The sequence below is a fragment of the Heloderma suspectum genome, chromosome 4 (genome assembly GCF_057233095.1).
Source record: "Heloderma suspectum isolate Gila_16-S chromosome 4, 16-S_ref, whole genome shotgun sequence".
Classification (NCBI taxonomy): Eukaryota; Metazoa; Chordata; class Lepidosauria; order Squamata; family Helodermatidae; genus Heloderma; species Heloderma suspectum.
Window position 1 is genome coordinate 26,242,879 of NC_139461.1, and position 27,553 is coordinate 26,270,431.

General features: G+C 46.0%; 1 protein-coding gene across 1 annotated transcript in view; it reads right to left on the reverse strand.

The window, feature by feature from the left end:
- Positions 1-27,553, reverse strand: part of COL14A1 (collagen type XIV alpha 1 chain) — a 208,779-nt gene that overhangs the window by 79,127 nt on the left and 102,099 nt on the right. The window contains exons 25-29 of the mRNA XM_084848878.1: positions 10,973-11,047; positions 9,615-9,754; positions 3,852-3,975; positions 1,976-2,119; positions 744-908 (exon numbers count right to left, since the gene is read on the reverse strand). Of these exons, the coding sequence (XP_084705004.1) occupies positions 744-908; positions 1,976-2,119; positions 3,852-3,975; positions 9,615-9,754; positions 10,973-11,047 (648 nt within the window). The remainder of the gene's footprint in view (positions 1-743; positions 909-1,975; positions 2,120-3,851; positions 3,976-9,614; positions 9,755-10,972; positions 11,048-27,553) is intronic.

Below are 27,553 nucleotides of genomic sequence, written 5' to 3' on the forward strand. Positions count from 1 at the left end.
TCTTTTAAATATTTTATTGTATTTTATATTTTTAATTGTTCAATAATATTTTAGTTTTTTAACTGTTTGTAATTCTCCCTGAGAACATTAGTTATTGGGTGGATCAGAAATGTAATAAATAAATTAATAAAATAATGGAATAAAATTTGTAATTAAGCTCCCTCCCTCCCTAAGAAGCAATTCATCATTAATTTCTGAGACTTGGTGAACAGGAACTACTAAAATGGGCAGAACCTTCAAGAAGGAAACTTTTAATTAATGTTGCTGGTGACCTTTGATAAATAGGATTTATTTGTGAGTAAATATTATAGAAGGATCTTAGTCATAGTAAAGGGCATTGGTCAAAATAGTTGTATATTAAGTACCATGTAGAACCAGTGTTTCAATTCCTGTTAATTACGGTAAAGCAGTACCACAGAAGCACCAAAGGGCACTACTGTGGAAGCAACCCTAATATGAAATGTGATAGGAAGCATTTTATGTCACACAGGTTTTAATATAAATGATCATAGAAAAGGGTCTAAAAGGGTCCACATAATTCTTCTTGAAACAAGCTCTAAGGCTGCAATCAACCACATTGCACCATTGACTGTAGCACCATTGAACTCAGTGGGACTTCCGAGTAAACATACATGCAAATGAGCTGTTAGATACTTTCATACTACAAATAAAGTTAGCAAAATATCCTGTTTTATTCTGTTTGCACAATAGTCAGAAGCGAATAAAAATAAAAAGTCACTAACTTGCTGATGCTGTTTCACAGACAAAAGTGATCAGTTCATCTTCAATCTTTTTAAAGGCATCAAAGTCATCCACAAAGAAGACATGCCTTTCACTAGGCTTGCTGCCAATGTTAAGCAGTTCTGAATAGTCGGCATCTGCTACTCCAACAGCAAATATACTGAACCCTAGGGGCAGGAAAGAAGGAAAATTCCTTTGATGAGTTAATTGGCAAAAACATAGATATAAAGCTGCTGATGCCACAACAGCACTTACACTAGCTAATCTTTTTGGCTAAACCCAGCATGGAACAGTAAAATCAGTTTTCTCTAGTGCACAGTAGAAGCCACAGATTCACCTCCCACCCCAATGAACATCATCAACTTACTCTTTCAGCACTTTCAGAAAAGGGCTTCCTTTGGAATTCTCTCCCTTTGGCCAGCCAAGTTTATTTTAGGAACAGAAACTACGTAGTGTGTCAAATGGACAAAGAAGCACACAGATTACTTTCCCTTATTTCTTTCAATAACTTATGACCTAATTCTAACACTTGCTCTGCCAGCACACTAGTCTTCCAAGCTAGGGTGCCTTGACTATTGTGTCAGCACAATGTTACAAAGCAGGGATGTGAGCCAGCAAGGTGACATCAGTGAGGTGAACCCACAAATCACTTTTTTAAAACTGGGGGATGCTACCTAAACAGTTTTGGAACTTGGAGTGTCATAGCACAGAACCCAAATACAGAAACCTCTGCATCAGAGAAGGAGTCCCAGGACCTCAATAATTGCATTATCTTTTTCCATTTTCTCCTACATTAACAAAAATAATGCAAATCAGCATTCTCACTGTGAGAAAGAGAGAGCTTTTAAGACTGCAATCCTATGTGCATGTGCCTGGGATCAAGTCCCACTGAACACAGTGGGCCTTACTTCTGAGTAAACGTTTATAGGATAGCATAGCACAGTAAGTCTCTCTGTGAAAATACCTACAAAAAGTATAAGGTGGTCAATGGTTACCCAACGGTCTGTGTATATCAGCAGAAGAAGCCCAAGAGGGAGAAACTGCAAACAATTAATTTTCATGCAGGACAGAGCCAAAATATATTCCTTTAAAAAATCACAATTGCAACATGTAAACTTATCAGATGGGGCACAACTTTGCATCTCCCCTTGACATTTTCTGAAAGTCCTCCTTTGTAATGGGTTAGGAGAAACAGGTAATACTATAACTATTTTCTAAGAGAATAGCATATTACCATCTAGCTGCATTTCTCTGGAGACTTTGTTCACATCATCCTGCGATCGCCCATCTGTGATCACTACCAAAACTTTTGGGATTCCCTTTCTTGTCCCAGAATCAATAGTAAATAAGACCTGCTGGGCATGCTTAATTGCTTTGCCTGTAAAGAAAAAGAAAGAAAACATTGAGCTAGTTCACATATAACATTAAACCATTGTTTTGTGTTTAACGTTATGAAAACAATGTATTTATTGACATATTCATTTCATTTCATTTCTATACTGCCCAATAGCCAGAGCTCTCTAGGTGAGTCACAAAAATTAAAACCGCAAAGCACAACACAAAACAATATAAAATATGAAAGATTAAGACCACAATATAACAGTACAAGCAGAATAAAACCTAGCAGCAATGCAGAGATTTAAAATACCAAAGCTAAAAGACTAGGAAGCTAAAATGCTAAAATACTGGGAGAATAAAAAGTTCTTCATCTGGCGCCAGAAGGAGTACAACGTAGGTGCCAGGTGAACCTCTCTAGGGAGCTCATTCCACAGCTGGGGTGCCACAGCAGAAAAGGCCCTCTTCCTGGTAGCCACCCACAGAAGTTGCAGCGAGCCTCAGGCTTATGTACTCCTTCCCTTCTTCTCCTCTGACATAGTCACAAGAAGTTTGGAAGCGTTTGCTCCAGTCTTTGATTAACTGCCAGCTTCAAACCATGTGGTTAGTTAAGACTAACCACAGTTTACAATTCAACAACACAAGAAGCTGTCGTTAATCTAAAATGTAAGTGGAAGCTTCCAATCTCCTTGTGGCTCAAGGGAATGTGTGAGTCCAATGTTTGGTGCAGCTCATCCTCATAACACTAAATCACGGTTTAGTGTCGTGTGTCATCTCTCCCACTAAGTAATGTAGATAGTATGCAACACTGCAGTGTAGAAATGTAACATGTAAACACAGGAACTCTACAATGAATAGGACCTGACTCATGTTCATTCGTATCTGCTAAAATATATGTGCTTTATTTTCTGAAAGGAAAATACTTGTCTAAATTCATATTTATTTCCAAAATTATTATTCTTTTAAAGTGTATTAATTATTTCATTTGAATTTCACCTTTCTACACAAAACATGGCCCAAGGTAGTTACACATTTATGAAAACCTATGACATGGGAAAAATAGAATGCCCAACCCATCACAAATACTCATTACCAGAGCATAAATTACAACTATATCACATCATTCCAAATGCTTTTTAAAAAGACATTTCTTCACATTCCTTCGACGGTGGTCAAAAACCTTAGTCAAATGTGAAACCTGAGGGAGGAAGTTCCACTGCTTTGATACCATCACAGAAAATGCCCCGCCTCTTGAAATGACCAGCCCGAGTACAGAGAAGATGACACATCAAGCGAAGCCTCCTTAAAAGGTATGAGGGCATTAAGAGGCTAATATGGGAATTTTTGTTTCCTTTGAAAGACAGGGCTTTCTACAGCTTTTAAAGGTCAAACCCAGCTCTTTCAGTATAGCCTAGAAAGAATCTGACAACCAGAAATCTCTGTCAGAATTATAGTAATGGAGGAATTCTGAGCAGGCTGCTGCTTCTATAAGATCTCAGCTCCTAACAGTTATTAACCTTCTCCGGTCCTTCATACAGACATTGAAGTAGTAGAGCAGGGCTATCAAGAATGTCACTGTACTGCATGACTGGGCCCAGAAAAATACCCTATGAGGGCTTGCCCCAGGATTATTTTTACTGGGGGCTAATCCTCCCTAATCCTGCTTGCAGTAATTATCGACTAAAAGAAGCTGCTCCCTGTGCATATTTTTTTAAAGATGGGTGGTTTTGTGTTGAAAACAGCGATAAGACGTTCCACCTGGCAATCCAGCCCACCTGTTTTGGTGTTTCCTCCTTTGTATGCAATTTGTTGGATGGCCTCCAGAAGAGTTTCTTTCGTTCTGTAGGCACTCAGTTTAAATTCTGTCCTGGCATCATCACTGAACTGAGCAATTGCCACCTGTGTAGTAAAGACATCTCAGTCAGTCATTAATATGGCAAAGTCAGCAAGGACAAGTGAGAGCCAGTCAGGCTCTACATGCCCCTTCAACGTGCATCAGATGAAGGAAAGAGAGGGGAGCACATACAATCTCCACATGTCATGCAGGGCTCCCAAGAAAGGAGAAAGCCACACAAGACTCCTCTCTTCTCAGGTGCCCTGCATGAAATGAGAAGATCACTTCAACAGGGGGTGTTTCTCCACCACCACGCCAAAGGGAAAGGAAGAGAAAGAGGTGGTGGCAGGTGGGAGATGAACTGAAAAGAAATTCACACTGTGCCCACCACCCTGCAAAGAAGATTTGGTCAGTACAGCTTATGCTTGCTCTCTTTGATCTTTTCAATTGTTTCTACATTGGATTTGTTTCTCCAAATCCTTCCACTAAGTGAATACAACAGGGGTGGGGAACCTCAGGCCTGATGGCCAAATCCAGGCCTCCTGAGGTCACAACCTGGCCCTCAAGGGTCCCCTAGATGGCCATGCCCCCTTCCTCTGGCTCCAACCCCTTTCCCTCAACCAGCCATTGTTTTAGTAGTTTCCTGGCTTTTGTGCAGTTTTCTCCATTCTAGAAGGTTAAAAAAAAACCTCTCCTAAGGCTCAGTTACCCCTTCATGGATCACTGCCTTGTTGTGGCAAAGGGGCTTGTGTAACTCAGTGAAGCCATAAGCTATGCCGTGCAGGGCCACCCAAGACCGACAGGTCATGGCAGAGAGTTCTGACAAAATGTGGTCCACTGGAGAAGGAAATGGCAACCCACTCCAGTATTCTTGCCAAGAAAACCCCATGGAACATATCACAAGGCTAAAAGAGATGACGCTGGAAGATGAGCCCCTCAGGTCAGAAGGTGTCCAATATACTACTGGGGAAGAGCAGAGGGAATTTCCAAGTAGTGCCAGAAAGAGTGAAGCGGCTGGGCCAAAGCCGAAAGGACACTCAGCTGTGGATGTGTCTGGTGGTGAAAAGAAAATCCGATGCTGTAAAGAACAATATTGTTTAGGAACCTGGAATGTAAGATCAATGAATCAAGGTAAGCTGGAGGTGGTCAAACATGAGATGGCAAGATTGAACATCGACATCTGGGGAATCAGCGAAATAAAATGGACAAGCATGGGCGAATTCAATTCAGGTGACCATCATATCTATTACTGTGGGCAAGAATCCCTTAGATGAAATGGAGTAGCACTCATAGTCAACAAAAGGGTGGGAAAAGCAGTACTGGGGTACAATCTCAAAAACGATAGAACCATCTCAGTACAAATCCAAGGCAAACCATTCAACATCACAGTAATTCAAGTCTATGCCCCAACCACTGATGCCGAAGAAGCTGAGGTTGATCGGTTCTATGAAGACCTACAACACCTTCTAGAACTAACACCAAAAAAAGATGTCCTTTTCATCATAGGAGATTGGAATGCTAAAGTAGGAAGTCAAGAAATCACCGGGATAACAGGCAAGCATGGCCTTGGTGTACAAAATGAAGCAGGACAAAGGCTAATAGAGTTTTGCCAAGAGAACACGCTGATCATAACAAACACTCTTTTCCAACAGCACAAGAGGCGACTCTACACATGGACATCACCAGATGGTCAATATCGAAATCAGACTGATTATGTCCTTTGCAGCCAAAGATGGAGAAGCTCTATACAGTCAGTAAAAACAAGACCTGGAGCTGACTGTGGCTCAGATCATGAGCTTCTTATCGCAAAATTTCGGCTTAAATTGAAGAACGTAGAGAAAAACACTAAACCATTCAGGTACGACCTAAAACATATCCCTTATGAATATACAGTGGAGGTGAGGAATAGATTTCAGGGATTAGACCTGATAGACAGAGTGCCTGAGGAACTATGGACAGAGGTCCGTAACACTGTTCAGGAGGCAGCAACTAAATCTGTCCCAAAGAAAAAGAAATGCAAGAAAGCCAAGTGGCTGTCTGATGAGGCTTTACAAGTAGCTGAGGAAAGAAGGGAAGTGAAAAGCAAGGGAGAAAGGGGAAGATATATCCAACTGAATGCAGAGTTCTAGAGAATAGCAAGGAGAGACAAGAAGGCCTTCTTAAATGAACAGCAAAGAAATCGAGGGAAACAATAGAATGGGAAAGAGTAGAGATCTTTTCAAGAAAATCGGAGATCTCAAGGGAACGTTTTGTGCAAAGATGGGCATGATAAAGGACAAAACAGGCAGGGACCTAACAGAAGCAGATGAGATTAAGAAGAGGTGGCAAGATTACATCGAAGAACTATACAGGAAAGATCTGAAAGTCCCTGATAGCCATGATCGTGTGCTCACTGAACTTGAGCCGGACATCCCAGAGAGTGAAGTCAAGTGGGCCTTAGGAAGCATTAGTAACAACAAAGCTAGCGGAGATGACAGTATTCCAGCTGAGCTATTTAAAATCCTAAGAGATGATGCTGTTAAAGTGCTGCACTCAATATGCCAACACATTTGGAACACTCAACAATGGCCACAAGACTGGAAAAGGTCAGTTTACATTCCAATTCCAAAGAAGGGCAATGCCAAAGAGTGCTCAAACTACCATACAATTGCATTCATTGCACATGCCAGCAAGGTGATGCTCCAAATCCTACAAGCTAGGCTTCAGCAGTATGTGAACCGAGAACTACCGGAAGTACAAGCGGGGTTTCGAAGAGGCAGAGGAACTAGAGCTCAAATCGCCAACATTCGCTGGATCATGGAGAAAGCAAGAGAATTCCAGAAAAGCGTCTATTTCTGCTTCATTGACTACGCTACAGCCTTTGATTGTGTGGATCACAACAAACTGTGGCAAATTCTTAAAGAGATGTGAGTACCAGACCACCTTACCTGTCTCCTGAGAAACCTGTACAAGGGTCAAGAAGCAATACAGAACTGGACATGGAACAACCGAGTGGTTCAAAATTGGGAAAAGAGTACGACAAGGCTGTATATTGTTGCCCTGCTTATTTAACTTATATGCAGAGTACATCATGAGAAACGCCGGGTTGGATGAATCACAGGTCGGAATTAAGATTGCCAGGAGAATTATCAACAACCTCAGATACGCAGATGATACCACCCTAATGGCAGAAAGTGAAGAGGATCTAAAGAGCCTCTTGTTGAGGGTGAAAGTGGAGAGTGCAAAAGCTGGCTTGAAACTCAACATTAAAACAACTAAGATCATGGCATCTGGCCCCATCACTTCCTGGCATATAGAAGGGGAAGAAATGGAAGCAGTGACAGATTTTATTTTCTTGGGCTCCAAGATCACCGCAGATGGTGACTGTAGCTATGAAATTAAAAGACGCTTGCTCCTTGGGAGGAAAGCTATGGCAAACCTAGACAGCATAGTAAGAAGCAGAGACATCACCTTGCTGACAAAGGTTCATATAATCAAAGCTATGGTTTTCCCAGTAGTAACGTATGGCTGTGAGAGCTGGACTATAAGGAAGGCTGAGCGCCGAAGAATTGATGCATTCGAACTGTGGTGCTGGAGAAGACTCTTACGAGGCCCCTGGACTGCAAAGAGGTCAAATCAGTCAATCCTAAAGGAAATCACCCCTGACTGCTCATTGGAAGGACAGATAATGAAGCTGAAGCTCAAATATTTTGGCCACCTAATGCAAAGAGAAAACTCCCTGGAAAAGACCCTGATGCTGGGAAAGACTGAAGGCAAAAGGAGAAGGGGACAGCAGAGGATGAGATGGCTAGATAGCATCACCGATGCAATGAATATGGACTTGAGCACACTCCGGGAGAGAGCAGAGGACAGGAAGGCCTGGCGTGCCATGGTCCATGGGTCATGAAGAGTTGGACATGACTTAACAACTGAAGAAGAACAACAACAAGGCTCAGTTACTGGCAGTAAGAGTGTTAAGCTACAATACGCTTAACACTCTTAGGGTGCAATCCTATGCATGTTTAGACAGAAAAAAGTCCTACAACTCCCAGCATTCCCCGGCCAGCATGGAGTTGTAGGACTTTTTTCTGTCTAAACAAGCACAGGATTACACCCTTACTGTATTTTTTTAATAACACTTATTGTGTGTGTGGGGGGCTACTTTGGCCCCACCCCTTTTGCCCTTGGCCTCACCCACCATTGCAATGCAGTGCCTGGGAGCTTCTCCAAAATTGAATTCAGTCTTCAGGGTGAAAGAGATTCCCAATCTACTAACTGTGCTACTTCCGGTGGGAATGTAAGAGAGGATGCAAGCTCTCTTTCAGTTCACCACTCTTGCCCAAATCTGCCACCTGAGGGAGGGGCCTCACATGGTCTCATGGTGGGACCCAGCTTGGCAGCCCACACGAGTTTTCAGCAAACTTCAAAACTCTTCTTTACCAAATGTGTGTTAAATCACAACCCTAATAACTCTGGACTTCAATTCATAACAATGTGCAGGGTTAGTATGCACAACACTGGGCCTTGTGAGACTCCCTTTTGATGCCACCTCTACAGTTTGAACACTTGCTGTGTACCACTGATGTTAACAGTCAGGCAGGCACTTTGAGGACTTACAGCCATATTGCAGATTTATGACTGCAACACACAGAAGACCAGCTTAGAAGTAGGTTCCACAAAAATGATGAGGCAGATGTCCAAGTACACATGTCTGGAATTGTGATGTTAGTGGTATTTCAGTGGCACAGGAATAGCTTGTTGAGTGTTTAAGCTTTTCTACATGAGGCATTTATTGTGCACTCATGATTCCTTAGACTCAGGGTTGTTTATGGGTTCTTTATACGACGTCATGATCCTCCAGTTTTGCTTCTGTTTTTTAAGAGCACTTTCCCAGGGAAGTTTACGGGGGGGGGGGCGGTGGGATGGGGTATTATTTCTAAAAGTGAAAGGAAAAGTAGTTTCCTACTTGTGTATTTGAGCTATTCCGGTATAGCACAGCACCATCTAGAGGTTATGTAGCAGAAAAGCAGGAAAGGAAAAGCTGTTTGTGTAGAGCTCGGATCTAGGGGTGTACAGAACTCACCTCCGAGTCCGCCAGGGGGTCCGCGGGGGGGGGAGGCGATCCGTTCCTCCCCCCAGAATCCTCCCTGGCCAGCTCCGCTCCGCAGCAAGTCCGCAGACCCACCAGCCAGGTCTGTCTGCTGCCGCTCTGCCTGTCTTTGGACGCAAATGGCATCTGGCGTAGCCGACGCCATTTGCGTCCCTGCTGTTTGCCATGATAGGCTACGTAAATCTTTATGTAGCCTATCACGGCACATGGGACAGGCGGCAGTGGACGGCCGGCAGCAGGTAGGATCTGGCCCCACGCGGATTCCCCCAGATGGTGGAGGTGAGTCTTTCGTTCTGCTGCAGACTCCAGGGGGCCAGATTCTTAGAATCCAGCTTCATTGGAGTCCATGGCGGAATTTTCTGCCATCCCTACTCGGATCTAAATTCTGTGACAAAACAGAAAGTAGGGACAGCGATTAACAGCCCTGGGAAAATATATACATTATACCCTGGGGGAATATATACATTTTAAAATCTATAGAAAGACTCCACCAAAAATCAGAGTATACTTTTCAACAGCATTTAATATAATACAATGATTTATATAATTCTAGACACATCAGAGTCAAATTAAACATTTGTTCATATATTCATTCACATTAATTCTCTCACTCACTTGAGTTCCATCAGGACCAATCTTATCAAGAGCTCCAACAGTGCTGTACAGAAAGCCAATTATTTTGTTGAAATTGTCGTCTCCAATACTCCATGACCCATCCACCAAAAACACAAGGTCAGCCTTTGCAGCTTTGCAAACTAGAGACATACAAAGTACTTTGGGATCAAAAGGATACTAGGATTCCCATTCGAAATTGAATTATTATTTATTTATTACATTTCTATACTGCCCAATAGCCAAAGCTCTCTGGATGGTTTACTAAAGATTAAAACCTTAAAAATACAATATACATCATTATATAAAAGAAAACCATTACATACAAAATCAATGTAAAACAATCAACAATAAAAAAATCCCAGAACTGGTTAAAACCTTATCGTATGCTGTCAAATGCCTGGGAGTAGAGGAAAGTGTTAATTTAGCACCAAAAGGATGACCATGTTGGTGCCAGGTAGACCTCACTGGGGAGAATGTTCCATAATCACAGGGCCACCACCAAAAAGGCCCTCTCCCTTGATGCCACCCTCCAAGCCTCCCTCAGAGGAGGCACCTGGAGGAGGGTGTCAAATGACAATTGTAGCATATGGGTAAGTTCATACTAGGAGAGATGCTTCATCAGGTATTTCAGTCCCAAGCTGTGTAAGGCTTTACAGGTTAAAACCAGCACCTTGAATTGGATTTGGAAATGTACAGGCAGCTGGTGCAAGTGGGCCAGAATTGGTGTTATATATTCAGACCTTCTGGTTCCCACTGTCAATCAGAATGCCATATTTTGCACATGCTGCAGCTTCCAAACTGTCTTCAAGGGCAGCCCCATGTAGAGTGCTTTGCAATAATCTAGCTTGGAGGTTACCAGAGCATCGACTACTGAGGCCAAGTTATCCCTGTCCAGATCGTAGCAGAACTGGGCCACCTTCCAAAGCAGGTAGAAGACACTCGGTGCCACTGAGGCCACCTGAGCCTCAAGTGACAGAGATGGCTCCAAGAGAACCCCCAAGCTATGAACCTGCTCCTTCAGGGGTTTTGCAACCCCATCCAGAACCCATCCAGACACTCCATCCAGTCAGAAGAACCACCCACTAACAGCATCCCTGACTTGTCTGGATTGAGCTTCAGTTTATTAGTGCTCATCCAGCACACTGTCAAGCCAGGCACCAATCTAGCACATCCACAGCCTTACCTGATGACAATAAAAAGGAGAAATAGAGCTCCCTAACATGTGTAAAGCTGCCTGTGGAACTCACACATGAGATTTCACTGAGTTTCCCAGAGTGCTGTCCTGGAGAATTAAAAACTGTTTGCAAAACAGAAGAACCACTAAAATGACTATTGTATTATTTACATCCATTACTTACCTTCCTTTGCAGGAGGAATTGTAGGTTGTGGAGTGGTGGTTGAAGGAGTTGGTGGTGGTTGAGTTGGGAATGGCACTAAGGACAGAGAAAACAAGAACAAGAGCAAAGCTTAATTGTATAAGCAAGGCAACATGTATGTGTTGCCGAGATGCTAGGAGAACGCAGAAAAAAGTACACTCTGGGACACTAACAGCAGTTATGTATGGATGTGATGGTTCTCTGTTCATGGCGGATTTGCAAACTAAGGGCCCATCTAGACAATTAGTTTTTAGTGTAATGAATGTACTTTTATTGCCCATTCAATGTGTGCAGTCCAGGGATCTCCTCTCTAATACAAGCCATATTTTTTCTTTCATTGGATATGCTATATTGCAGGGGTGGCAGAAGGTACATTGGGATCTACTAGTAGATTGTTGCATGATTTGCAGTAAATCGTTTTCTGACTCTCAGTAGTGTAACAAGAGCAAGTTATGAAATAAGTAAATACCCTCCTTTGGAGATTTTGTACAAATCTTGTTCCTTGCCTGTAAAATATGAGTATTAATTGGTTGACTTTGACTGGGTCTTTGTGCAGCTCTGCTAGCTACTGATTCTTTGTATTAGAAATCCTAATCTATAGTAACTTGGATGTAGATTTGTATTTGAATATACAGTGTATCACTCATGTCATTGTTAAGTCATTGATTCCACTCCCCCCCCCCACCACCCGATTCTGATTAGGGGACCTCAGGGCTCTAGTAAAAATCAAAGTAGATCCCACAAGCCCAAGGTCTGCCGAACCCTGCTATATTGGGTTCCTGGAATAATTCTTCCCTTTATGGGAAATCCACTACTATTGTTATAGCCGTGTGGAATAAGGTTGCGTGAGTATTATTGGCAACCAAGGGGTACTGCTGATGAACAGAACTACACATCCATTGCCAAAACCAGAATTTCCAACTCTGTATTTTCCACAGAGATGCAATGGGGGGAAGGGGCATTTGCAGGGGAGAAGCATCAGCCAAGAAGGGGTTTTCTTTCCACAGTGTTTACAGCTTGGGCAGTAAACACTTTTAGGAAATTCAGCTGGAGGGAAAGCGGCAGGTGGGGGAACAATTAAGCACCCTCCTCCCTGCCCACCATTTCTCCCTTTCAGATGCCTCCTGCTACTTCTGATTTGCATGTCAGAAACAAATATGGGTCGGTGAATTCTGTGTTAGGTGCCAAATAGTTCTGCCTTGAAATATGAATGGTGATGAGTGAAACGACCCCTTCCTACCTCCACACAACACACTTCTGCCCATTTTGGTTTCTTTTGAAATAGATTAGAAATTTGAACTGCAGCTTTTAGCCAGGTTTTCTTTTCTTTTCTTTTTTACCATAAAATTTTATTTTATTTCAAAATAAAGTTAACAAAATAAAGGCAACACAAAGAAGAAGAACATACATAATACTTAATCAACTGACCCTGTTCTACCAACATTCTTTCAATCCAAATCTGTAGGCTTGACTATGGAAGTGGTGGTCACCGAACTTCAATAGGATACTAAGAGCTAATTTCAATGACTATGTTTATGACATGATCAGGAAAGGTAACACGATAAAAACTTCTAGCTGGAAGACCTTCGTGGACAGGTTTTGTAGTTCTCCATTAGCATGGTCCACATTCATGTAAATTAAATTCACTGAGCAAAGAGAATATGCAAGTGTGTTCCTTCATGATCCTGATACAGCACTCAGGTGGCCTTTAGTTTAGTTAAGATTAAGAAAGACAATGAGAGCAATTAAATATTTATCACCCTTCAATCAAAACACATTCCTAAGGCAGTTGGGGGGGATGGGAGTGAGGAGGGGGAAAATCACCAATATTAGCTATGAAAAAAATGAAACAAAAGCTAGCAACACACAGGAAAGGAGAAAGCTTCCTTCAATGTCCTTTGTATCAAGGCCAAGCTAGGGCTCTGGGAGACTGTATTCATGCCAGATCTGATGTGTGTGTCCTCCAATACAGAATCCCCGAGATTAGGTACTAGAATTGAAGGGCTGTGGTGCAAAAAGTGGATGATACTGAGATGTTGACCAGGGGAGGGGGGGATCTTCATGACAATGGAATGAGAAGTGCACTGGAGGATTACCTGGATTTTCAGGGAATCAGCTTTGGTCTGTCAGGGACACACGAAGCAAGAAGAGTGTACAGTACTGTTAAAATCTGGTTTTCAGGGGTCACACTGCGTTGGAAAGGAACATACTTTCAGGTAGGGAAAGTAGAACTGAACGTCATCAGACTGGCAGGGGCTGCTCAACCAATGAGAGAGGGTTGTTTTCCCCCACCCCATCAAAGCTCCCCCCTGCTATTACGTTATTATGAATGGAGAGCAACTAATTCTAGGGATGGCGGAGAATTCCACCACGGATTTCAGTGAGGCCAAATGCCGTGGCAGAATGTGGCATAACGGCCTCCCACCCCCCGCCACCCCATGGAATCCCCCCGGGATGAAGCTTACCTGAGGCGGATGCAGAGGCGGCGGCGGCTCCGGCTGGTCTCTCGGCCAGCTGCTGCGGCTGCAAATGGCGGCCATCGTAGCGGCCACCATTTGCGTCCTGCCAGGCTGCCGTGATAGGCTCTTTGCCATTTGCGTCCCTGCTCTTTGCTGTGATAGGCTACGTAAATACTTATGTAACCTATCACGGCAGCCTGGAAGGACGCAAATGGCGGCCGCTACGACGGCCGCCATTTGCAGCCACGGCAGCCCGGCCGGAACTCCGGCTGCAGATGGCCCTGGCCGGCGGCTCCACGGAGCCGCCACAGAGCAAAGCCGGCCAGGGAGGATTCCAGGGGGAGAGACGGAGCGCCTCCCCCCCACCGCAGATGCCCTTGCGCAGAGCCAGGTAAGGGATTCGTACATCCCTAACTAATTCACAATTCTAAAAGCTCCCTATATTATCACAGAATCATAGAATCATAGAATAGTAGGGTTGGAAGGGGCCTATAAGACTATCAAGTCCAACTCCCTGCTCAATGCAGGAATCTCTGGGGATCTCTACACCTCAAGTTTATTGCGCATTCATGGTTGCTCACTCACTGAATTGTGTGAGTCCATTACATGACGTCGTCATTGTCCAGTCATTATTCCACTATTTCCTCCCACCTATCCCGTGTTTTCCTCAAATGGAAAAAATTGGGTATTTTTCCAGACATGCGCAAATGGAGCGCCATGGCCTCCTCACCATGTATTTCTCCCCTAGCTTGAATGAAGCACTGAGTGCAGTTGTTGAGGGCGTGGTCATGATGTCAAAGGTGGTGACGAAGGTCTGATGGGTGTTTAGCCTTCCCGCTCCTGCGCCATTTTGGCTCCTCGCCATTTTCAGCCTGCCTGTCCAAAACAGAATGGCGGAGCAGCAGAACAGCAGAGCAGCGGGGGGGGGGGAGGCATTGCAGAGGAGCAGCAGAGGGGCTGAGCACCAGGGACTGGCCAAAAGCATGGGAGAGGGAGGCTGAGGTCAGGGAGATGGGTGGAGGACTGTCTGCATGTCAGTCCCCATCCACCAGTAATGCGCAAGGGGAGGAAAAGGGGCGGGAACCCAGGAGCAAGTATGGCTGAACCTGGAGCGTGTGTGATGCCTCTTCAGGGCAACATAACACTATGGGAATGGCCATCTACAGAGAAGGAAGTGCGTGTAAAGGGAATCAGTTGTGATCCTGATTTATTTATTAAATAAATAAATAAAATCCTGCATTTAAAACGGACGCAGAAAGCAGAAGCAGAAAATCCCAAATGCAGGATTTTAGGCTGGTGTAGAAATCCCCTCCCCTTCATGGATCACTGCCTTGTTGTGGGGAAGGGGCTTGCGTAACTCAGTGAAACCATAAGCTATGCTGTGCAGGGCCACCCAAGACCAACAGGTCATGATGGGGAGTTCTGACAAAATGTGGTCCACTGGAGAAGGAATGGCAACCCACTCCAGTATTCTTGCCAAGAAAACCCCATGGAACGTATCACAAGGCTAAAAGAGATGACACCGGAAGATGAGCCCCTCAGGTCGGAAGGTGTCCAATATACTACTGGGGAAGAGCAGAGGGTATTTCCAACTAGTGCCAGAAAGAGTGAAATGGCTGGGCCAAAGCCGAAAGGACACTCAGCTGTGGATGTGTCTGGTGGTGAAAAGAAAATCCGATGCTGTAAAGAACAATATTGTTTAGGAAGCTGGAATGTAAGATCAATGAATCAAGGTAAGCTGGAGGTGGTCAAACGTGAGATGGCAAGATTGAACATTGACATCTTGGGAATCAGCGAACTAAAATGGACAAGCATGGGCAAATTTAATTCAGGTGACCATCATATCTACTACTGTGGGCAAGAATCCCTTAGAAGAAATGGAATAGCACTCATAGTCAACAAAAGGGTGGGAAAAGCAGTACTGGGGTACAATCTCAAAAACGATAGAATGATCTCAGTACGAATCCAAGGCAAACCATTCAACATCACAGTAATTCAAGTCTATGCCCCAACCACTGAGGCCTAAGAAGCTGAGGTTGATCGGTACTATGAAGTAGGGATGTCAGAGAATTTCGCCATGAATCTCGGGGAGGCCAAATGCCAGCGCATTTGGCCCCCCGAAATTGGTGGCGAAATGGTCTGCCCCCCCCCCCGGGACGGGACTTACCTTGGGCGAATCCTCCTGGCGGCGTTAGCTCTGGCGGCGGTTTGGCGGCGGTGCGGCGGCGGCGGCTGGTCTTCCGACTGGCTGCCGCCGCTGGCATTTCCAGTAAAAAAACAAAAAACAAACCCAAAACTTGATAGGCTACGTAAAGATTTACGTAGCCTATCACAGCTAGATTTTTAAAAAATACCGTGATAGGCTACGTAAATGTTTATGTAGCCTATCATGGCTGAGTAAAACAAAAAACCAAAAACCGTGCGTACACAAATGGAGGCACCCATGGGCGCCGCCATTTGCTTTCCTTATTTTGGCCCGTCTAGTCTACGTAAACATTTACGTAGGCTACGGCGAAAATAAGGGGAACGCAAATAGTGTAGCTTCTATGCTATTTACGTTCCCCTTATTTTCGCTGTAGTCTACGTAAATGTTTACGTAGACTAGACATGCCAAAATAAGGAACGCAAATGGCGGCACCCATGGGCGCCGCCATTTGTGTACATGCGGGTTTTTTTGTTTTTTGTTTTTACTCAGCTGTAATAGGCTACGTAAACATTTACGTAGCCTATCACGGCTGACTGCAGGGATGCAAACGGCGGTGGCTACGGCCGCCGCCATTTGCAGCCCAGCCGGCCAGGATTCAGGGGTGGAGGGACGGAGCGCCTCCCCCCCGGCCAGAATTTGGGGGGGGAGGGACGGAGCGCCTCCCCCCCGGCCAGAATTTTGGAGGGGAGGGACGGAGCACCTCCCCCCCAGCCAGAATTTCGGGGGGGCGGGACGGAGCGCCTCCCCCCCCCCACGAATCAAATTTCGTTCAAGGTAAGTGACTTTCGTACATCCCTACTATGAAGACCTACAACTAGGGATGTACAAATGTCACTTACCTTTTCGCGGATGTGATTCGCGGTGGGGAGGGAGGCGCTCCATCTCTCCCCCTGGAATCCTCGATGCGGGGGAGGCGATACGGTCCTCCCCCCAGGAATCCTGCCCGGCCGGCTCCGCTCCACGGCGGCTCTGCACAGCAGCCAGCCAGGGTCGTCCGCAGCTGGAGTTCCGGCTGCGGACGGGCTGATGCGGACGCAAATGGCGGCTGCCATAGCGGCCGCCATTTGTGTCCAGCCAGGCTGCCATGATAGGCTACGTAAGTATTTACGTAGCCTATCACGGCAGGCCCCACCTCCAAAAAACAGCATACGCAAATGGGAAGAGCTACGGCGGCCGCCATTTGCGTTCCCTATTTTTCGCCGTTTTATCTTACATAAATATTTACTTGGCTATTACGGCGGGGGGGGAAGGAGAACACAAATAGCGCCCACTACTCTATTTGCATTCCCCTTTTTTTTCGCCATAATAGCCTACGTAAATATTTACGTAGGATAAAACAGCGAAAAATAGAGAATGCAAATGGCGGCTGCCGTAGCCGCTGCCATTTGCGTACGCGTTGTGTTTTTTTTTGCTTGCTGTGATAGGCTACGTAAATACTTATGTAGCCTATCATGGCCTCCGCAGGGACGCAAAAGGCAGCAGATAAGTGCTCCATATTTAAAACGCAGGGCGGCCGCCATTCGCAAGTCAACACGGACGGCAGCAGGTAAGTCCTCCGTTTCGTGCACCTTTCATGTGTTGGGGGATCCGTTCATGGGTTGGGGCGGCAGGGGCTTCGTTCCGCCGCAGATTTCGGGGTGCCAAATGCACTGGTATTCGTTCTCACCGAGATCCGTGGTGGAATTCTCTGCCATCCCTACCTACAACACCTTCTAGAACTAACACCAAAAAAAGATGTCCTTTTCATCATAGGGGATTGGAACACTAAAGTAGGAAGTCAAGAAATCAGGCAAGTATGGCCTTGGTGTACAATGAAGCAGGACAAAGGCTAATAAGGGTTTTGCCAAGAGAACACGCTGATCAGAGCAAACACTCTTTTTCAACAGCACAAGAGGCGACTCCACACATGGACATCACCAGATGGTCAATATCGAAATCAGATTGATTATGTCCTTTGCAGCCAAAGATGGAGAAGCTCTATACAGTCAGTAAAAACAAGACCTGGAGCTGACTGTGGCTCAGATCATGAGCTGCTTCTTGCAAAATTTCAGCTTAAATTGAAGAACGTAGGGAAAACCACTAAACCATTCAGGTATGACCTAAATCATATCCCTTAGGAATATACAGTGGAGGTGAGGAATAGATTTCAGGGATTAGACCTGATAGAGTGCCTGAGGAACTATGGACAGAGGTGCGTAACATTGTTCAAGAGGCCGCAACTAAATCCATCCCAAAGAAAAAGAAATGCAAGAAAGCCAAGTGGCTGTCTGATGAGGCTTTACAAGTAGCTGAGGAAAGAAGGGAAGCGAAAAGCAAGGAAGAAAGGGGATGATATACCCAACTGAATGCAGATTTCCAGAGAATAGCAAGGAGAGACAAGAAGCCCTTGTTAAATGAACAATGCAAAGAAATCGAGGGAAACAATAGAATGGGAAAGAGTAGAGATCTCTTTAAGAAACTCGGCGATCCCAAGGGAACGTTTTGTGCAAAGACAGGCATGATAAAGGACAAAGAAGGAAGGGACCTTAACAGAAGCAGATGAGATTAAGAAGAGGTGGAAAGAATACACAGAAGAACTATACAGGAAAGATCTGAATGTCCCTGATAGCCATGATAGTGCGGTCACTGAACTTGAGCCGGACATCCTCGAGAGTGAAGTCAAGTGGGCCTTAGGAAGCATTAGTAACAACAAAGCTAGTGGAGATGACAGTATTCCAGCTGAGCTATTTAAAATCCTAAAAGATGATGCTGTTAAAGTGCTGCATTCAATATGCCAACAAATTTGGAACGCTCAACAGTGGCCACAAGACTGGAAAAGGTCAGTTTACTAGGGATGGCGGAGAATTTCTCCCCGAAACTTCGAGGGGCCGAGTGCCAACGTGTTCGGCCCCCCGAACAAGTTTCGGGGAGAAATTCTCCGCCCCCCCGCCCCCCGCACCCCCTCCGGGATGGGACTTACCTTTGCCGAATGTCCCTCCCGACGGCGGGTCCGGCCGGCGGTTTGGTGGGTGTTCGTCCGGGGCGGGAGCGGCAGCCGGTCTTTTGACCGGCTGCCGCCGCCGCCATTGCAATCAAAGAAAAAAAAAACGCCCCCGTGATAGGCTACGTGACGATTAACGTAGCCTATCACGGCTAGATCTGCAAAGTCAGCCGTGATAGGCTACGTAAATCGTCACGTAGCCTATCACGGGTGACTTAAAAAAAAAAAAAAAGCGCGTACGGATAATGGCAGCCCCCATAGGGAGCCGCCATTCCCGTTCCTTATTTGGTCGCTGTAGTCTATGTAAAGATTTACGTAGACTACAGCGACCAAATAAGGAACGCGAATGGTGGCTCCCTATGGGGGCCGCCATTAGCGTACGCGCTTTTTTTTTTAAAGTTACCCATGATAGGCTACATGACGATTTACGTAGCCTATCATGGCTGACTTTGCAGATCTAGCCATGATAGGCTACGTTAATCGTCAGGTAGCCTATCACGGGGCCGTTTTTGTTTTTTGTTTTAACTTTTTAGTTTGAGGCCGGGCAAGGCGAGGCGCCTCCTCCCCGGCCTGAATTTCGGCAGGGCGAGGCAGGAAGCCTCCCCCCCAGCCTGAATTTCGCGGGGGGAGCAGCGAAGCGCCTCCCCCCCACCGCGAACAAGCTTCGAGGACAGGTAAGTCACTTTCGTCCACCCCTACAGTTTACATTCCAATTCCAAAGAAGGGCAACGCCAAAGAGTGTTCAAACTACCGCACAATTGCACTCATTTCACATGCCAGCAAGGTGATGCTCAAAATCCTACAGGCTTGGCTTCAGCAGTATGTGAACCGAGAACTACCGGAAGTACAAGCGGGGTTTCGAAGAGGCAGAGAAACTAGAGATCAAATAGCCAATATTCGCTGGATCATGGAGAAAGCAAGAGAATTCCAAAAAAAAGTCTATTTCTGCTTCATTGACTAGGCTATAGCCTTTGATTGTGTGGATCACAACAAACTGCGGCAAATTCTTAAAGAGATGGGAGTACCAGACCACCTTACCTGTCTCCTGAGAAACCTGTATGAGGGTCAAGAAGCAACAGTAAGAACTGGACATGGAACAACTGATTGATTCAAAATTGGGAAAGGAGTACAACAAAGCTGTATATTTTCACCCTGCGTATTTAATTTATATGCAGAGTACATCTCTATACATCAGAGTACATCAGAGTACATTGGGGGTTGGACTCGATGGCCTTGTAGGCCCCTTCCAACCCTACTATTCTATGATTCTATGATCATGGGAAATGCCAATTTGGATGAATCACAGGTCGGAATTAAGATTGCTGGGAGAATTATCAACAACCTCAGATACACAGACGATACCACCCTAAGAGGATCTAAAGAGCCTCTTGTTGAGGGTGAAAGTGGAGAGTGCAAAAGCTGGCTTGAAACTCAACATTAAAACAACTAAGATCACGGCATCTGGCCCCATCACTTCCTAGCATATAGAAGGGGAAGAAATGGAAGCAGTGACAGATTTTATTTTCTTGGGCTCCAAGATCACCGCAGATGGTGACTGTAGCCATGAAATTAAAAGACACTTGCTCCTTGGGAGGAAAGCTATGGCAAACCTAGACAGCATAGTAAGAAGCAGAGACATCACCTTGCCCACAAAGATTCGTATAATCAAAGCTATGGTTTTCCCAGTAGCAAAGTATGGCTGTGAGAGCTGGACTGTAAGGAAGGCTGAGCGCCAAAGAATTGATGCTTTCGAACTGTGGTGCTGGAGAAGACTCTTACGAGGCCCCTGGACTGCAAGGAGGTCCAGTCAGTCAATCCTAAAGGAAATCAACCCTGACTGCTCATTGGAAGGACAGATACTGAAGCTGAAGCTCAAATATTTTGGCCACCTAATGCGAAGAGAAAACTCCCTGGAAAAGACCCTGATGCTGGGAAAGATGGAAGGCAAAAGGAGAAGGGGACGGCAGAGGATGAGATGGCTAGATAGCATCACCGATGCTATGAATATGAACTTGAACACACTCTGGGAGACAGCAGAGAACAGGAAGGCCTGGTGTGCTATGGTCCATGGGGTCACGAAGAGTCGGACACGACTTAACTACTGAACAACAAAGAAATCCCCTAAGTCAAAGCATCCCTGACAGATAGCTGTCCAGCTTCATCCTGAATGCCTCCAGTGTGGGAGAGCCCACCACCTCCCTAGGTAATTGGTTCCATTGTCCTATTGCTCTAACAGGCAGGAAGTTTTTCCTGATGTTCAGCCGGAATCTGGCTTCCTGTCATTTAAGCCCATTATTCCATGTTCTGCACTCTGGGATGTCTGAGAAGAGATCCTGGCCTTCCTCTTTGTGACAACCTTTGAAGTACTTGAAGCGTGCTATCATATCTTCCCTCAGTCTTCTCTTCTCAAGGCTAAACATGCCCAGTTCTTTCAGTCTCTCCTCATAGGGCTTTGTTTCCAGTCCCCTGATCATCGTCGTTGCCCTCCTCTGAACCCTCTCCAGTTTGTCTGCATCCTTCTTAAAGTGTGGTGCCCAGAACTGGACACAGTACTCCACATGAGGCCTAACCAGTGCTGAGTAGAGAGGAACTAGTACTTCACGTGATTTGGAAGCTATACGCCTATTAATGCAGCCCAAAATAGCATTTTCCTTTTTTGCAGCCACATCACATTGTTGGCTCATATTCAGCTTGTGATCTACAACAATTCCAAGATCCTTCTCGCTTGTAGTATTATTTATTTATTTATTACATTTATATCCCGCCTTTTTTCCTCCAAAGGAACGCAAGGCAGCATACACAATCCTCCTCCTCCTCTCCATTTTATCCTCACAACAATAACCCTGTGAGGTAGGTTGGACTGAGAGTCTGTGACCGGCCCAAAGTCACCCAGTGAGCTTCCACGGCTGAGCGGGGACTAGAACCTGGATCTCCCAACTCCCTGTCCAACATGGTGCATTTGGTGTCTTCTTCCTAGGTGCAGAACTTGGCATTTATCCCTATTAAATGTCATTCTGTTGTTTTCTGCCCAGCGCTCCAGTCGATCCAGATCACTTTGAATTTTGTTTCTGTCTTCCAAGATATTAGCTATCCTGCCCAATTTTGTGTTACCTGCAAATTTGATAAGCGTTCCCTGCACCTCCTCCTCCAAGTCATTAATAAAAACATTGAAGAACACTGGGCCCAGAACTGAGCTCTGCGGTACCCTGCTCGTTACCTTTCCCCAGTTTGAGAAGGTCCCATTGATAAGCACTCTTTGAATCCGATTCTGTAGCCAACTGTGGATCCACCGGATCGTTGTTTCATCTAGCCCACTTTGAGCTAGTTTGCTCATCAGGATATCATGGGGCACTTTGCCAAAAGCTTTGCTGAAGTCAAGATATATTATGTCCGCAGCATTCCCACAGTCCACAAGGCAGGTAACCTGATCAAAAAATGAGATCAGATTCGTCTGGCAGGATTTGTTCTTGACAAATCCATGTTGGCTTCGAGAAACCACTGCATTGTTTTCAAGGTGCTTACAGATGGATTGCTTGATAATCCGCTCCAGAATTTTCCCAGGGATTGATGTCAGACTGACTGGTCTGTAGTTCCCAGGAGGAGTAAAAATCCTCCTTTTTACCCTTTTTGAAGATAGGGACAACATTAGCCCTCCTCCAGTCATCTCGCACTTCACCCGTCCTCCATGATTTCTCAAAGAGAATAGACAGTGGTTCTGAGAGTTCTTCTGCCAGTTCCTTTATTACTCTAGGATGCAGTTCATCTGGCCCTGGAGATTTGAACTCATTCAAAGTAATTCGGTGTTCCTTGACCATATGCCTATCAATCTCAAGCTGCAATCCTGCCCCTTCAGCCTGTACTTCGCCTTTGCCAGGGGGCTCATAGACCCTCTTTTGGGAGAAGACTGAGCAAAAGTAGGAATTGAGCACTTCTGCCTTTTCTTTGTCATCTGTTATCATTTTGCCATCCTTATTTAATAACTGAACCACCATTTCTTTCCTCTGTCTTTTACTATGCACGTAGCTGAAGAAAGCCTTTTTGTTGCTTTTAGCATCCCTCGCTAATCTCAGCTTATTCTCACTCTAGCCTTCCTGACACCATTCCTGCAATTCTGTGCTACCTGCCTGTACTCTTCCTTTGTAGCTTGGCCTTCCTTCCACTTCCTATATGTGTCCTTTTTTTTTGTTTTCAGGTCATCTCTAAGCTTTTTGTGAAGCCACATGGGCTTCTTCTATTGGCTTCCACCTTTTCTTCTTGTTGGAATTGTTTGTAATTGTGCCTTTAGAATTTCCTTTTTAAAAAACTCCCACCCATCTCGGACTTCTTTTCACATTAGAGTCACTTTCCTTGGTACCTGTCAGGGTTCCTTTTACCCACACTTCAAACGCCAAAATCAAACACAGACAAGAGACTGCAATCTACAGCTTTTAATCCATTACCACAAAGGGTCATACAGATGCAAATTCTCAATGATGCTCAGTCTACAAGGAAATGCCTTCGGGGGTTGAAGAGGTGGCTGTGAAAGTTGCCCACCGTTTGAAAGAAAGGTGGGCTCACTAGCCTAACCTAAGGGGTGGGGGGAGGTGTGTCTCTCTCTCGTGAGGCTTCTAAGCACTGTTGTTCATGCAGGGCCAATCGGGTGGACCTTCTAAGTTCTGCCCCGGCCATCTCCCTCTTGGGTCTGCGTCTGTGCCTTTGCATCTATTAATTCAGACTCACCAAACACCACCTCTTCCTGTTCTCTGTCTCTCACAGTGGGGGGTGAAGAGGGACCTTCCTCCTGCAGCTGGACCTTTGAAACCTAGGGATGTATGAAACACCTACCTGGTTCTGTGCTGGGGCATCCACGGTGGGGGGGAGGTGCTCCATCCCTCCCCCTGGAATCTTCCCCGGCCAGCTCCGCTCCGCGGCAGGTCCGCAGAGCCGCTGGCCGGGGCCAGCCACAGCCGGAGTTCCGGCCGCAGCTGGGCTGCTGCGGCCGCAAGTGGCGGCCATCATAGCAGCCGCCATTTGCATCCTTCCTGGCTGCCGTGATAGGCTATGAAAGTATTTATGTAGCCTATCACGGCAAAGAGCAGGGACGCAAATGGCAGCTGCTACGCCGTTTGCGCCCCTGCTCTTTGCCGCAATAGGCTAGGTATTTATGTAGCCTATCACGGCAGCCTGGAAGGACGCAAATGGCGGCTGCTACGATGGCCGCCATTTGCAGCCGCAGCAGCTGTCCGAGAGACCAGCCGACACCACTGGAGCCACCACCACCTCCGCCCCAGGTAAGCTTCGTCCCAGAGGGATTCCGCGGGGTGGCGGGGCGTGGGAGGCCGTTCCGCCACAGGTTTCGGGGGGCCGAATGCCAGTGCATTTGGCCTCACTGAAATCCTTGGCGGAATTCTCCACCATCCCTATTGAAACCTGAGGAGCCTGCCTAGCCACATCTGGACTAGCCTGGGAACATACCTCCCCCATGTCTGGCAGTTCTTCAGAATCTGAACTACTCTCCCACTCCCTGTGCTCAGAAGCACTCCTGACAGGACCTTACTTATCATTGTTCTGAGTTTATTAAAATTGGCTTTCCTAAAATCCAGGGTAAGTGTTTGGCTAAACTCGGCTTTTGCTTCTTTTAGAACCAAAAACTCAAGTATAACATGGCCACTTTCCCCCAGAGTTCCTGTAACTGCTACTTTATCCACTAAGTCATCTCTGTTGGTTAGGATCAAGTCAAGGATAGCCGATCCTCTACTTCCTTCCTCCACTTTCTGTAGAAGGAAGTTATCAGCAATACAAGTCAGGAATTTCTTGGAGGGGGCATGTTTTGTAGAATTTGTCTCCCAACAATTATCGGGGAAATTGAAGTCCCCCATTACTACTATATCTTGTTTCCTTGAAACATTGGCAATTTGCTTTTCAAAAGTTTTATCCTCGTCTTCTCCTTGATTGGGTGGCCAGTAGTAGACTCTGACCACCATGTTCCTTTTATTCTTTGCTCCATTTATTTTAACCCAGATGCTCTCGGTGGGGCTACCAAGCTCATCCTCCTGTGTTTCTGTGCAGAGATATGTATTTTTAACATATAGTGCAACCCCATCTCCCTTTCTGTTCCTCCTGTTCTTTTTGAACAAGTTATAAATCTCTCACGTCGGCACCACCTTCGTAGCCAGTCATTCACCCGGAGTATTTTTCTTTCCCTTTCCATCCCTCTTCTAACTACTGGAAGGTAGGGGTGGACGAAAGTCACTTACCTGTCCTCGAAGCTTGTTCGCGGTGGGGGGGAGGCGCTTCGCTGCTCCCCCCGTGAAGTTCAGGCCGGGGGGGGAGGCTTCCCGCCTCGCCCGGCCGAAATTCAGGCCGGGGGGGAGGCTTCCCGCCCCGCCCGGCCGAAATTCAGGCCGGGGAGGAGGCGCCTCGCCCGGCCACGAACTCAAAAGTTTTTTTGTTTTTTTTTAAACGCCCCCGTGATAGGCTACGTGACGATTAACGTAGCCTATCACGGCTAGATCTGCAAAGTCAGCTGTGATAGGCTACATTAATCGTCACGTAGCCTATCACGGGTGACTTTAAAAAAAAAAAAAGCGCATACGGATAATGGCGGCCCCCATAGGGAGCCACCATTCGCGTTCCTTATTTGGTCGCTGTAGTCTACGTAAATCTTTATGTAGACTACGGCAAAAATAAGGGCAACGCAAATAGCGTTGCCCTTATTTTCGCCGTAGTCTACGTAATCTTTACGTAGACTACAGCGACCAAATAAGGAACGGGAATGGTGGCTCCCTATGGGGGCCGCCATTATCCATATGCGCTTTTTTTTTTTTTTTTAAGTCACCCGTGATAGGCTACGTGACGATTTACGTAGCCTATCACGGCTGACTTTGCAAATCTAGCCGTGATAAGCTACGTTAATCATCACGTAGCCTATCACAGGGGCATTTTTTTTTCTTTTACTGGAATGGCGGCGGCGGCAGCCGGTCGAAAGACCGGCTGCTGCTCCCGCCCCAGACGAACACCTGCCGAACCGCCGGCTGGACCCACCGCCAGGAGGGACATTCGCCAAAGGTAAGTCCTGTCCCGGGGGGGGGGGGTGCGGGGGGCGGGGGGGGAATTTCTCCCCGAAACTTGTTCGGGGGGCCGAACACGTTGGCGCTCAGCCCCCCAAAGTTTCGGGGAGAAATTCTCCGCCAACCCTACTGGAAGGATGGATGAGAAAACTATCTGAGCCCCGAAGTTCTTGAGTTTCCTTCCCAAAGCTTCAAAGTCTGATGTGATTTCTTCATATCTCTGCTTGGCGGTATCATTTGTTCCCACATGGATGAGAAGAAAGGGATACCTGTCAGTGGGCTTTATGAGTGCAGGCAACCAACCTTTCAGTCATGCCTCTAATTCGTCCTCCCAGGAGAAAACATACCTGGCGAGTCCATGGGTCTTTGTGACATACTTGGATCTCGATCCCACACAGCAAGAAGTCTCCCACTACTAATACTCTTCTCTTCTTCTTCTTGTAAGCCTGGGTTTTATTGCCTCTGCTTGACTGACCTTCAGCCTCTTTCTCGCTCTCATGTGGGGTCCCTGTAATTCTTCCTCTACAGGCTGTCCTCCAGTCTCATCCTCAAGTACCTGGAAACAGTTCCATAGTTCCACTTCTTCCACTGGTGCAGACCAGCTTCTAGTTCTTCTTCTCCTGTCACCCTTTTCCATAGAGTATCCTCTACTTCATTTTTCCTCGCCTCAGCATTTTCCTCTTCTGCCTCAGCTTGCTGTTGCTCTTCTAGCTCCTGTACTGCTGTAGTTCCATCATTCTGTCTAAAAACTCTTCATCTTCTCTTATTCCCTGGAGGGTCGACACCCACCGCTCCAGTCCTCTTACCTTTTCTTCTAACAGTGTAATCAACTTGCACTTGTTGCATGTGTAGGCCATGTTGATCTCAGGCAAGAAAACAAACATTGCACACACCTTGCAGGTCACCACCACTAGAGAGTCTTTTCCTTCCATAGTCTCTATTCCCTTTATGTTCCTAGCTTTCTGATGGTACTGGGATAGCCTGTGCTTTGTCCTCTATTCACTGGGGCTTAACAACAGAGTCCCACTAGTATGGAAGTGTGTGTTACAAGAAAAGAAATTGAAAACAAAATTTGTTAGGGACCTCCCTCTTGACTTCCTCTGCCAAACTCCTCTTTGCTCTCCCTGTTTGCTCGCTCTGATCGCTCGCTCACTGGGAGCTTGCTTGCTTGTAATGCCCCTAGACCAGCTAGAGCAGCTTCTTCTGCTCTGCTCAGCTAGGAAGTGAGAAACAGCCTCCTTTCTCCACCCCCTTTCCTGCAGTGTGCACACATTTTCCTTGAGAAGCCAAAATCCCTGATTCTGAAGTGCAGTATCTGAAGGCTTCCCATGAAAGCAGCTCAGCCTCTCAATTTCACCCCATTCCAGCACTCTGCCATGGAATTATTGCTTCCACACACACCCCTTTCTACACCCTCCCTTCTCCTGCTCCCTGCTTGCAATGAGGGTTCCCTTGATCTCAAATGATCACTACTGCGACTTTACATAACAACAGAGAAACTACAGAACATCAAAGAAACACAGCACTGAGATAGCAATTTCTTGGAGAAGGGAAGGACCACTTTAGAGTGAGTAACTAAAGTTAGCCTTTAATCCTTTAAATGGTTTAACGCTTTAGTGATTTACCATGGCTCCATATGCATTTAAATCTGTTAAAGATTCACTGCAGGGGAGTGAGATTTATTTCTTACTTCTGAGTAAACAGGCACAGAAGGGGATTGCTTTACACAGAGTCTCATCCAGCATTGGAATATGTTAATGATTCACTGTGAGATTTGTTTCTTACTTATGAGTAAATATGCACAGAAGGGGGTGGGGGATATGGGAAAAAGTACTTCGACTGGGGAAACAAGAGGGAATGGGGCATCCC